At 35.5% G+C, this 13,542-nt stretch overlaps 1 protein-coding gene across 7 annotated transcripts in view; it reads right to left on the reverse strand.

Moving 5' to 3' along the window:
* Positions 1–13,542, reverse strand: part of LOC125679183 (neurobeachin-like) — a 142,783-nt gene that overhangs the window by 8,805 nt on the left and 120,436 nt on the right. For 2 of the 7 annotated variants that reach the window (XM_048918173.2, XM_048918177.2), the window contains 11 exons: positions 12,929–13,041; positions 12,678–12,818; positions 12,246–12,365; positions 10,193–10,345; positions 9,835–9,907; positions 8,469–8,563; positions 6,299–6,388; positions 5,985–6,026; positions 4,131–4,308; positions 3,873–3,953; positions 3,264–3,419 (listed from right to left, as the gene is read on the reverse strand). In XM_048918173.2, coding sequence (XP_048774130.2) covers positions 3,264–3,419; positions 3,873–3,953; positions 4,131–4,308; positions 5,985–6,026; positions 6,299–6,388; positions 8,469–8,563; positions 9,835–9,907; positions 10,193–10,345; positions 12,246–12,365; positions 12,678–12,818; positions 12,929–13,041 — 1,242 coding nt within the window. The remainder of the gene's footprint in view (positions 1–3,263; positions 3,420–3,872; positions 3,954–4,130; positions 4,309–5,984; positions 6,027–6,298; positions 6,389–8,468; positions 8,564–9,834; positions 9,908–10,192; positions 10,346–12,245; positions 12,366–12,677; positions 12,819–12,928; positions 13,042–13,542) is intronic. The other 5 variants (XM_056155363.1, XM_048918174.2, XM_056155364.1 and 2 more) reach the window with 3 other exon arrangements.

A 13,542-nucleotide genomic window follows, 5' to 3' on the forward strand; every position in this document is an offset into this window, starting at 1 on the left:
CAAAAACAGATTTTCAAAGAAATATTGCATTTTCACTATATAATCAATCAGCCCCGCCTTTGCACCAGAACCCCTGACCCAGGGGCCATAAATTTCAGTTTTGAAAGAAGCATCCTTGATCATCATTATCATACTATTAGTTTGTCTACTTAATACCCAGCAGCAGAGGAGAAGATTTTCAAAGAAATAAAATGCATTTTCACTATATGATCAATAGGGCCCCACCCTAATACCAGAACCCCTGACCCAGGGGCCATGAATTTCACAATTTTGAAAGAGGCATCCTTGCTCATCATAACCATGCTATTGGTTTGTCTACTTAATACCCAAGGACAGAGAAGAAGATTTTCAAAGAAATAATGCATTTTCACTATATGACTTATAGAGCCCCACCCTAGCACCAGAACCCCTGATCCAGGGGCCATGAATTTCACAATTTTTAAAGAGGCATCCTTGCTCATCATTACCATGCTATTAGTTTGTCTACTTAATACCCAGAGACAGAGAAGATTTTCAAAGAATTTCTACATTTTCACTATATGACCAATAGAGCCCCACCCTAACACACCAGAACCCCTGATCCAGGGGCCATGAATTTTACAATTTTTAAAGAGGCATCCTTGCTCATCATTACCATGCTATTAGTTTGTCTACTTAATACCCAGAGACAGAGAAGAAGATTTTCAAAGAATTTCCACATTTTCACTATATGACCAATAGAGCCCCACCCTAACACAACCCCTGCCCCAGGGGCCATGAATTTCACAATTTTGGTAGAGGGCTCAACGCTCATTATAATTATGCCCACAGTTTGGCTTCTTGATGTCCAGGAGTAAAGAAGAAGATTTTTTAAAATTACACTCATTTTGATGGTTTTTGCCCCACCCCTCAGGCCCCAGGGAGGCAGGGACCACGAATTCCACAATTTTTGTCCCCCCCCCCCCCCCCCCCAGATGCTATATGCCAAAATTGGTTGAAATTGGTTCAGGAGTTTCAGAGAAGAAGCTGAAAATGTTCAAATGTTAACGCACGACGCACACCGCACGACGACGGACAAAAACAGACAGCAATAGGTCACCTGAATGAATTCAGGTGACCTAAAAATGCAAAAAATATAAACAATAAAATGTCTTTCTTTGTTGTTTCATCGGGAGATGAAGGTAGCAATCATTGCAGAAAAAATTACATATTTTGGTTTCCAATGCAATTTTGGTAGGGAGAAAAAAGGATGATCTCAGCAATAAAATGAAAGAAAAAATGCAATTAATTTTGTACACTCTGGAAACATGTGAGTTGTAGAAACCTAAGCTCTGTTTGTTTATTATAAACAAACAGTTTCACTAGATTAATGATGTGGGATATTGTCATATCATTTCTGGACTAGATGTGCATGTCCTTTTTACTCATGTCATGATCTGGGTGCTTGTTAATTGTTGAAATAACAAGAGGTTGTTTTTTTTAATGATATAAAACTAAATAAAATATGAATATATTATACCACTTTAAATTTAAATTCACATATATTGTTACTCTCTTTATTGCTTTTAAAAGACAAGTGTCTTATTACATCAGTTACAATATGTATACATAAAATGGCATTATATAGTGGTGTACAAATTCAAGCAACCAACGGAGAAGAACTTTTCAACCAGTTAGGTTTAAGTGCAAGACATAGATATTTCCCTAAATTTCAAAGTGTATGCATATAGATTGTGACTTTTTTCCTTTGACTTTTCCCCCTACAATCTCTCGTACAGGAAACTCGCGAATATTCAATTTAAAATTTCAGTCCCAAGCATAATATTTACCCGATTTATATTGCAATCAGGCAAATTTTCCACTCTGTTAAATGTAATGGTATACCAGGTGGAGATTTCATATCCGAATTACCCTGCACATCTCAAAGTCTGTCGAAATTCACATCTTCGGAAACAACGGTCGTGATTCCCTGATCCTTGATTTTGTTAAATAAACAACAAATCGGGTTTTGGTAATTAACCTCACACGACGCTGCATGTTAATTACACGTTAACCAATTGATAGCTTGGGTATAATAATTGATTCGGAGTGCCGATTAAACAAGATCACTGCTGAACTATTACCTGTGCATTTTAAAACGAGTGTTAGGGGTGATAATTCCCAGAATAGTCATGCTCGACTGAAATCGAAAGTAGGAATCGCGTTGTAATCGAAAAAAATGTACAGTCGTTTCATAAAGGTGAAATCTCATGATCGTTGGTTGCGTTTAGGACAGGTATAATAGGTTGGGTAACGCCTTGGAGGGGAAAGTTTTACGGTAACATTGAGTTATCTGCCCATTTATCAATCTTTTTTCCGTACATAAGTTAACGTAGAATGGCTCCGCTTTTTTTCTTCTTTTGTAATAAAAGAAACGTAACGTGATACGTTTTCATTTTTATCATAATTCACAGGCACCCATGTTTTTTATTTAACCTGGAAGACAACCACCCATACAAATATATTTTCCCAAATCACCCCCCCCCCCTCCCCCATACGTTTTTTGCTGGAATAGCCCTTCATCAGGAAATTCCTATTATATAAGTAATTCCTATACAATTTCTAAGTAAAATTTTAACTCCTATTGTTGCCCCAGCCTGGTATCAGATGTCCAGGTTAGAACAAACTTGAATCTACAATACATGACAATGCTTGCATATCAACCATGTTCCTGGGTGTGGGGTGCGCGTGTTCTAACAACCTTGTGTATCATCACTCTATATAGACTGTAGATGTCCTGGTTAAGCCATTCTCCAGACGATCTTAAGATACATATCATCCTATCCTTACTATTTCTTAATATCTCTCCTTGGATTAGGGCGTAGAATTAACAATATTTTAAATTTTTTTACCCAATGATGCTTGGTGTAAACATTTTACCTGACGATGCTTGGTGTGAAAATTTTAGCTGATGATGCTTGGTGTAAAAATTTTACCTGATGATGCTAGGTGTAAAAATTTTACCTGATGATGCTAGGTGTAAAAATTTTGACTGATAGGGATGCCTGGTGTAAAAAAATTTCACCTGAAGATAATTAGTGTAAAAATTTTACCTGATGATGCTTGGTGTTTAAAGTTCGAAATTCACCCAGTGGATAACGAGATGAAAATGTGGAAAACAAACACAGATTGAGATAGATGTTGGACAAAACTTGATCAGAAAAACTTGCACTAAAGCCTTAATTCTTCCTTGGAGTGTACACATTAAAATGCCTTGTGGTCTTCCTTTGAAGATGTGAGCTAACCTGAGTCAGCGCTGAAAATTCTAAAGCTCTTGTCCCAAAATCCACAGGCAAAGATGAATCGGTTGTCTCCTGAAGTGATAAAGCTCTGATGCGTGGGTTTTAATCTTTCATCAAAGTTATCTCCCATGGATCGTCGCTGCAGACCGGTGTTTGTCACTGGTAGAAGGAATGGAAATCAAAAACCATTACTACCCTGACCATGTGTTTCAACTACATTGCCTTTGAGAGGAATTTTTTAGCATTATAGTCATGTCACAAAAACACAAGGAGATCAAAGGCAAACATGCCATACTATAGAACAATTAAATAGAAAGAATTGAAATATTCAACTGCATTTGAAATATGATCAAAACATGCCAGACTCTGGGCATCAAAAATACTTCAGAAGAAAGAATTCAAATGATGAACAGCTTAATGCATCTGAATAGTAAAGAAATCAATATATTAGAAAGGTTCAACATGAAAAGACATTCAGGTGTTATTAAAATGATTGGATTAATTTCTTAACCAGTGGTGAAATAAATAAAACAATTTTCCTCCTGGCCTGATTCACTTGACTTGCTAAACACCTAGTACTGCCCATCTCCTGTCTATTCCTGTGCCCCTTACCTAGTAAATGGTCCATAGCCAGGGGGAGGTTTAACTGGGGGTCAGGCTTGTCAGAGGAGAAGCTGGTGGGAGGACCTTGCTCTGTAATATTTCCAAGTTACAAAATCTTCCTTCCAAACAAATGAGTTGAGCAATAAATGACCAATGCACCGAAGACCAAAGTCATGCAATGGAGAAAAAAATGCTTGTAAGACAACACATGCAATTTTATAGATTCGACAGCAAAAGAAAACCATACTTTGTAAAACCCGCACTTACGCTGATAACCAGTGTTCCATTTGTTGATAGCGAAGTTGTGGTTACAGGTGATGGTTGTGACTGCGGGGACGGGGACCGCCGGGTGGGTGTTAGCGGCGATGTGAATGACTGGAGAGTTGGACAGGAACTTCATGATCATACATACATCGTCCTGGACAGTCGAGAACATCATCGGAGTCTGCAATGTACATACAACTTACATCAGATCACTATCTATACATACATACTTACATATTGGTGCAGATATTTAAATAAGATGCAAAAATATCAAAAGGATTTCATTGACACAATATGATTAACAGCAGACCGGAGGTTATAAAACTTTTACTGTACTCATACTCAAACTCAGCCATGTTTGTTTTGACTACAACTCTGAGCAAGCTCCCAGCATACTCAAAAAATATTGGGCATGTACTCCATTTGAGTATGAGAATAATTTTATAAAAAGTTTTATAACCTTCACTTTTGAGTATGAGTACGATTTAGAGCACGGAGTTTGAGTATGAAAATGTGCTCAAAAAAGTTTTATAACCTCCAGGCCAGATGTCTGTATGCTGCGTTTTTGCAGGATTTAAAGGCTGTGATATTATAAACCAATCTGATTAAAATCAGCCCCTTGATCTGCTCCTTTATAAAAATAAAGGAGTGGATTAAAGAGCTGATGTTGATCAGATTGACTAACTAAATCACTGGCTACTGCCATCAGTGCATTTTGAAATTAACATATAAAACAAGATTCAGAAAGATGCCCAATCATGATGGATACAAGATACAATACACAGCAGATATCTTCATACTTCTAGAGCCTGTCATTCATGTCCCTGTCATAAAACCTGTACAATATTACTCCCACAAGTCAAAATAAGGATTATAGGATTAAACACTTAATGAATACAATTAAACATGATTCCAACACCATATCTAGCCTCAAAAGTTGTATCCAGCTAGCTACCACTAATCTGAGTAAATCAAGTTATCAAAAACAAAACACCCAAGTCACTGTGATTTCCACCAGAATCAGTTATTAAATATGACATATCCCACCACCTTTGATAAAAATATATAAATCTTTTAGTCTAGAAATACAGAGCACTGCCTTCTCTTATTGCTCATTTGAAAGATTTAACAAGAACAAGATAAGTTGGAGATACACCATGCTCTCAAGATTTGATGAATGACCTTGACAACCACAAAGCTTTGACCTTTAATAAATCGTCACCATGTAGTCTCTATATTGTTTCATTTTTAAGTTATAACCAAAGTTCGGCCAATATTCAACTTAACTGATAGATTATCATCCCCACCAGCCTCTCAAAAATTGGCCAGCCCCTAATTTTTTTATTTTGTGAAACTTGCGATTTCTGGAAAATTTTCATGTCCGACTCCGATATTTACACGTCTTGTTTATATTTCCGGTATAGCAACGTGAAGAAAATAGATCTACATGGTTTTCTTAATTTCTTGCGTTCCTGCAGGCGTAAATCTTAAAGAAGTTTGGTATATTTCTGTTTGAAATTAAAGCTTAACCTAGAATTCGTCTGTGAAAATAGCATAGATTGATATCCATCTGGCATTCAATGATGCACTTCTGTTGAAAAAAGCAACTCGTTTGTCATCAATATTTTTCTCAGAAAATAAAAATTAAAAAAAATAAAATCCTCCCACCTGCCCCATACTTTTTGGTGACCCTGGATGATAATCTACTAATTATTGTTGGCCTTAGTTAAGGACAGAAATACAAGACAAAATCAAGTCTTTTAGAGGAGGAAGGGGGGTGTTATAAAAATAAACATCAAACTTGGCAGTGCCCTGTATATCTATCACTAAATGAGTAGCAGGAATATCAAAGTGAACCTTTCTCCCTCTGAGTTTATTCTCCTGATACCGCTCAGACATCTGAAAATTCAGCAGATTAGTAATTACTGCTAACAGTTATTGTGATTGCAATTATTTCAGCAACAAAGCATCAGTGTCCCATTAGATAATGAGTGAAAAACTTTCATATCCCACCAAACATAACATCAGTCTCAGAATATTAAACAAGGTCAACATCATATATTACAAACAGCATTAAGGATTATGCAGACAGTAATGCTTAACAACATGACAATTACATGTGTTTCCGTTTAAGCTTGAATCACGTAGATCAAGTGGAACTACAGACTTACCAGGTGCATCAGAGAACTTCGAGGTGGGTGGGGCTCAGTCAGGAGTTGGGTGGGGGTTTGTCCAAAACTGCGAATCTGGTTTTCTATCGCCTGTTTAAATAGTTGGTAACTGTACATTTATCTATATTAACTTGAAACTTTGAACAGCGTCTCATTAGATTTATAGTAGCCAAAGATTTTTTTTAATAAGACCTTTACACTGCAAAGTAAGGAGTTTCAATAAAGTAAGGGCTGTTCCATTAAAACATATGAGGTACCCCGGGAAGGCACTTTAAAATTTGGGTAACCACCCATAGAAGCATAAAAATGTAATGAGGGACCACTCACAGAAGCAATTTTAGATAGTGCGGCACCACCCATAGAAGTGAAATAAATGTGAAATACACTTTTTCTTTAAATTCAATATGTATGAATGACTATTTATAACCCCGAATAGAGATCTATTTTCAGATGTTCCCAAGCATGATTGTAAAGAGAAGAGTATCTTGGGTGTCATCACCATTCAAATAACTGGCCATCAATGAAGCTTGATCATAGAACCATCAATTTATTTTATCACGACTGTCTTTCTTAAACATGATGAACTAAATTAATTTTATAAGTCTACCTGTTCATAAAAAGTCTAGTATTGTAAATGTTCAAAAACAACTATTAAAAGTTTTAAAATTGACTAGTATTTTGAGTATTAAAAAACAAGAAAATGTGTCTCTTTATGTAAATAAAATGATATTCTATGTTTCTTAGTCAATATATAAATTTACAACCTGCAACTTAAGATTTGTGAGGCTCTATTCTACCGTTTTCAACAATTTCGATAAAATCCAATTTCTCGATTTATATTTGTGTGCCATGTTTGATGTACCGAAGTTTCAACTTCCGATTGTCAAGTCATTTGCATATGTCATATAAAGTAGTATTTACATCAATGGACAAGTATGGGGGCGAAAGCTATTTCGTCGGTATTGAAAAGGTTTGAATTTAATATCAAGTTAAAAACCGAACAGCAGAGTGTAAATTCTTTCTGCAACAATATGATTTTTCCTTTCTTTGTCGAAGTGGCTCAAGTAACTACATTTTCGCGCAGATTGTCAATGTTTAGCTTTTTCATTAGATCCACCTACGCGATTTCGCGATAACAAGCATGGCGGAGCAGACGAAGAATTTTGCATGCTGTACATTATATTTAATGAAAAACACCTTTATTAGACATGCCCGAGCACAAAGTTGGTACTCCTTTTGGTGTAACTGTAAGTGTAAACAACATTTGGGACTAATACACAGTGCAGAGTTTATTATCGGTTATTCATAAAATTATTTTGCACCATTACGGAGATCCTATGGAATTGTAGCCTCATCCCGAAAACGTCAGAATAAAAAAAATTGGATAGGGCTACATTATTGGAGCTAGAAAAAATCAAAAACCGTTTCAATGGACCACTAGTCTAGGTCACCAACACGTTTGTCAATGCAGTGTTCTACGAGACGAGTGGGAAGTCAAACGGCTTGCGTGACCTAGGCTAATGGACCACGAGCACGTTTCGTTTTCCATTTTGGACAAGGGAGATAATCCTAATTTCCGGTCACTATAATTTTAGAGTCAAACTGGAAACGATAACTGGATCGCGGAACCTCATCGACCGAGATAAAGTGAAGACAGAAAACGGCGTTTGTTTCACATTCTACTTTCAACCCTTCCCTTCTCTTGTTGCATTCCTCTCAGTTTCGGTAAAAAATAAAGATTTTTTCAAAACAACCACCCACAGATGCAGTTTCCTAGCAGTAGGTACCCACCATATATGCAATTTTCTACCAATGACAAGCACCCATAGATTTTTTTTTAATTGCCGTCCCCGGGTACCTCATGTTTTAATGGAACAGCCCTAAGCATTTTCTCTATTAAGTTCAAACATTTAAAACTTTTTAGACTTAATAGTTGAACATTTAGAATTTGACATTTGCAAAAGAGTGGTACAAGAGAATAAAAAGAATCTTCATATTGCTTCTGCACTTTCCAAGATATTTCATTCTGGTTGTTCAAAAATAACACCTAATGGGTATTTTAGAGGGTCCTTAAAAATTTACTATAATTCCTTTTTGTAAAAATATTTCAGTCTGTCATGTAGCAAAACATGGCACATTTTGTCAAAACATTCCGGCCCAGGTGACAAACCTCTTTCATGACTGGGTCTGTCATGCTCTCCAAGTTGACACTTCCCTCATAAGTAAGATAGTAGAAAACATTGGTGGACCTCACTGCTTCAGGACCTGGTAGAAAAAGGGTCCTTGTATTAAAAATTATTACTATTTTTAATAATCCTTTTCAATAGGAGTATTCTTATCTGTAAACAGAAATATAACTGTCAACAGGAAAATTCCAGCACAAGATAATTCATAAAACTTCCACCAGAATTAATCTGATCTCAATGACTGAATCTCCACCAGAATTAATGACTGCATCTCCACCAGAATTAATCTCATCTCAATGACAGAATCTCCACCAGAATTAATCTGATCTCAATGACAGAATCTCCACCAGAATTAATGACTGAATCTCCACCAGAATTAATCTGATCTCAATGACTGAATCTCCACCAGAATTAATGACTGAATCTCCACCAGAATTAATCTGATCTCAATGACTGAATCTCCACCAGAATTAATCTGATCTCAATGACTGAATCTCCACCAGAATTAATGACAGAATCTCCACCAGAATTAATCTGATCTCAATGACTGAATCTCCACCAGAATTAATGACTGAATCTCCACCAGAATTAATCTGATCTCAATGACAGAATCTCCACCAGAATTAATGACAGAATCTCCATCAGAATTAATCTGATCTCAATGACTGAATCTCCACCAGAATTAATGACTGAATCTCCACCAGAATTAATCTGATCTCAATGACTGAATCTCCACCAGAATTAATGACAGAATCTCCACCAGAATTAATCTGATCTCAATGACAGAATCTCCACCAGAATTAATCTGATCTCAATGACTGAATCCCCACCAGAATTAATCTCATATCAATGACTGAATCTCCACCAGAATTAATCTGATCTCAATGACTGAATCTCCACCTGAATTAATCTGATATCAATGACTGAATCTCCACCAGAATTAATCTGATCTCAATGACTGAATCTCCACCAGAATTAATGACAGAATCTCCACCAGAATTAATCTGATCTCAATGACAGAATCTCCACCAGAATAAATCTGATATCAATGAAAGAATCTCCACCAGAATTAATCTGATCTCAATGACTGAATCTCCATCAGAGTGAATCTGATTTCAATGAGATAGACAACTTGAGTAAATCTGATTTCCAATACATGTACAATGAAACCGTTTAATCTGACATCCAGTTGGAGATAGTTAGTGTCAAATTAGATGGGAAATCAGACTGTACAGTGTAAAGAACAGGGAAATAGTGTTTAGGAATGCAATAGTGTTAGAAATCACAGTTGTATGAAATACACAGGTGTTAGATGAAACAGGTTTAACTATGAGAAAAGTTTCCACTGACCCCTTTGTTTGTAGCCAAATATCAGGTCTATCCAGTGGTGGAGCTGACAGGAAACAAATTCTGATTCCAAGGCCTGAAATATTAACATAAAACATTATCCATATACACTAATAACTACACAAAACATTAACATACAACATTCTTAATAAACTCTAATAATTACACAAAATATTCTCAATAAACTCTAATAATTACACAAAACATTCTCAATAAACTCTAATAATTACATAATGCATTCTCAATAAACTCTTAATAATTACACAAAACATCAAAATACAACATTCTCAATAAACTCTATCAACTACACAAAACAATGAAAATCCCACCAACTCCATAAATAATTTACATGCAGACTTACCATTCTGTTAATTCGGACAAAATCATCTGGGTTCTTTGCCCATGGGGGCATTTCTACATCACCAACTTCTGCGCCATCCTCCTGTTTACCAAACTTATACCTGTTTTGATTGATGAACATTTCTGGGAGGAAGAAGAATTCTGGGATGAGTTCCTGGAGAGAGAAACAAGAGTTATCCATCTTATAGCAAAGCTATTAGTAGAAAGTTAACCTTAACACAACTAACAAAAATTCTACAATGCCCAATTAACAATACTGCAAAGTAATGTGCATAGTGCACTCATGTAAAGTGAACACTCCCATATTCTGATGAAAAAATTCCAAGAATTTTTTTAGTCCAAGGTATTGTGAGGATATAAAATAAATAACAAAATGGGTGCATGAACTTAATTAATCAAGATCAAAATTCCCCTGGATAAATAAACTTTATGGAATGTTTCGTGATTTTCTTTGCATTTTCAAATGAATTCATGGTAAAAGGTAATGACAATAGTCAATGAAAGTTTTCATTTATTTTTTTTTTAAACAAAATATCAATATAATTAGTTTTAAAATAGTCAAATTACTCTCAGTTTCAAAATGATACTACAGTAAAACTCAGATACTACAGTAAAACTCAGATACTACAGTAAAACTCACTTATAACTGGGGATAAACATCTTAATTCGTTATAAACATAATTCATTATATCCAGTAAATTGATCACAACAACGCAACGAGAATTCTGTAACATGTCAATGTCTGCTGATTCATAAGCTGAATCTGGGGAAAGGCAGAACAGATATAATCTAATTGATTGAATGACAATGAAAGTGTGAAGTATTTGTTTTGTTTATTTGTTTGTTTTACTTCCCTTCAAGAATATTTAAATTGTACCGAGACGTGAACTACGACAGACCTCTGCTTAGAGCTGAGGGTTGCAGCAGTGAGACTTCTTTAACAAGACAACGCCTGTCGTGACACGGGACCTCCGTCTTTAAGAAGGTCATATACGAAAGACCTGTGACTCTCACTTCTGAATGCCATGTGTTAATTAAGTGAAGGAGCAATTACTATCTATATCTATGTCTTAGGTTAACATGGCCATAGCATAGGCGGGGCTCGAACTCATAACCTCCTGGTCACAAAGCAAACATTCTACCACAGAGCTACCACGACTGATTATGTGTGAGGAATGAACAGTGTTTGAATATTAAAATAGAGGTTATAGCTTTGACATGCCAGTAACAGGTAAAATATACACAAATGTGTGACTGTTAAATAAACATCAGAACTAAACGTTGGCAACTGCTACATTGTCCATATTATCTACTGTTACTGAAGAATAAATAACAAATACTAAGGAGTGATGACACTTTTTTCTTCTTCTGGAGCATGAAAGCATACTTTAAAACGACATTTCAATGTTGCCTTTATTCATGCCTTTATACTGATTGACTACAAGAAATTAGCCACTGTTGATTCAATATTTGGGATATATATGATTAATAAATCACAAATAAAGCCACGATAAACTTTTCTTTTCTTGCTGACTGTACTTGCCAACCTTTCAATCTTACTGCCATACTGTCATAGGGTACTAGTTTAGCATGTTTTATGGGCCGACCACAAGTTTAGACAAAAATATGCAATAAACATGGACAAAATGGCAATTTTGTTTAAAAAGTTTTTTTTTAAATGAATTTTGATTTGCACATTTAGTAACATTTTGTATGCAATTTACAGAAAGAAAACAAACACCCAAACAAATGTATGTAAATATGTATTGCATTATGCTGTATTTAGCAAACCAATGACATGATTAAATCTCAGATTTATACAAGTATGAGATTAACAACAGAGTCACTGATAACATGAACTTAGACTGGAAAAAAATGGGTGATCCTTTCAGTCCTATGGATGTGCATTCTCTCAACTTTCTGAGTTAGAATTTCAGAAAAAAAAACCTGCACAATATTTAACAGTAAAAGTTTTATATTGCTGTTTTAATTTCTCAAACGAAACCAAATACTGACTTTTTGATTTCAGCCATTACTTGGCAGGCTCGTCATACCTTGACATCAGACGTGTCCCGCTGACAATTCTTCCACGACTGTGTTATAGAACTAAAGGTTCGGTTTGCATGGTCAAATTTACCTCCTTGAAGATTCAAAAACATTGTAGAGAATGGCTCCTGTAAGTAGAGTTGTGTGACTCTGGTCAATAACTTTTCATGATGAACAAACTATACCGACAATCAGTGTACATTTAACAACAGGAACCAATTCACAGTCGGATATTTTCCACATAAAAATGGATAGTTATAAGCACCCAAATTACCCATGAGCTATATATGGTAAAGTGAATTTTTGATAATTGTTCCTCTTGTAGATAATTGTTTCATCATTTTTTCATACTATAAATTTCTTCACACCTGCAATTAATATTGATGCTAATTTGTGAAAACTTTCTCTTGTGAAATCAAAAGTAACAAGTTTCTTTATACCACTCTAATGAGCCAGTTGAGGGTAAATGCTGCCGTCGAGTAATGAGTGCCGTAATGAAATGGCGGAATTTGATCATGTTCCCATGAATTGTAGCGCTCTTCAAAAAATTCCCTTCGGGTGGGATTCAGAGCACCTATTGGCTGGAAAGAGAAATACCATGTAACAGCATTCCATACTATACAACACATTTTATTTTGTAAAAATAATCTCCTTCAAAATAATTCAAAGGAAGCATAAAAATTTGACTTACTTTTGACAGATCTCTAAAGTTACTAGGTTGTTTCAAATCTAATTCATCTGAGTCATAGTTTACAATCACCCAAGGATACACGGGATATTGGTTCAAATCATTGTAGGTACGACCTGCAACACAAAATGGCAAAAAAATAGTATTAGACTAAAAATAGAATTATTTATCACTGATTTTCTGCTGAAGTCAATTTCTTAATTGTGTTTCACTAACTAGGCTTTTGATAGTGCCTTTACCCTTTTGAGGTTGTACATCATACAATTATGGACTGTTTAGCAGGGAGACATCACAAATTATCAGGTCTGAGTAGGGTTATCACCCGAGGGCGAGGGCGCCTATGCACCCGAGGGTGATAACCCTACTCAGACCTGATAATTTGTGATGTCTCCCTGCTAAACAGTCCATAATAGTTTTATTATCCTAAAGAATTTGAATGTTAAAAATAAACTATCACACATTTATTGACTTTTACCATGCATCTTTTTTTTTTTATATCTAAAACGTCAACAAATTCGTAATAACTTTCTCTGCAGAATATTCTGATAACTTTTCAATAGTTTTCGAGGGCACCCCCAATGACATACATTATTTTGTTTTACACTCAATGTCATACA

This window comes from Ostrea edulis, chromosome 2 (assembly GCF_947568905.1).
Source record: "Ostrea edulis chromosome 2, xbOstEdul1.1, whole genome shotgun sequence".
NCBI classification, from domain to species: domain Eukaryota; kingdom Metazoa; phylum Mollusca; class Bivalvia; order Ostreida; family Ostreidae; genus Ostrea; species Ostrea edulis.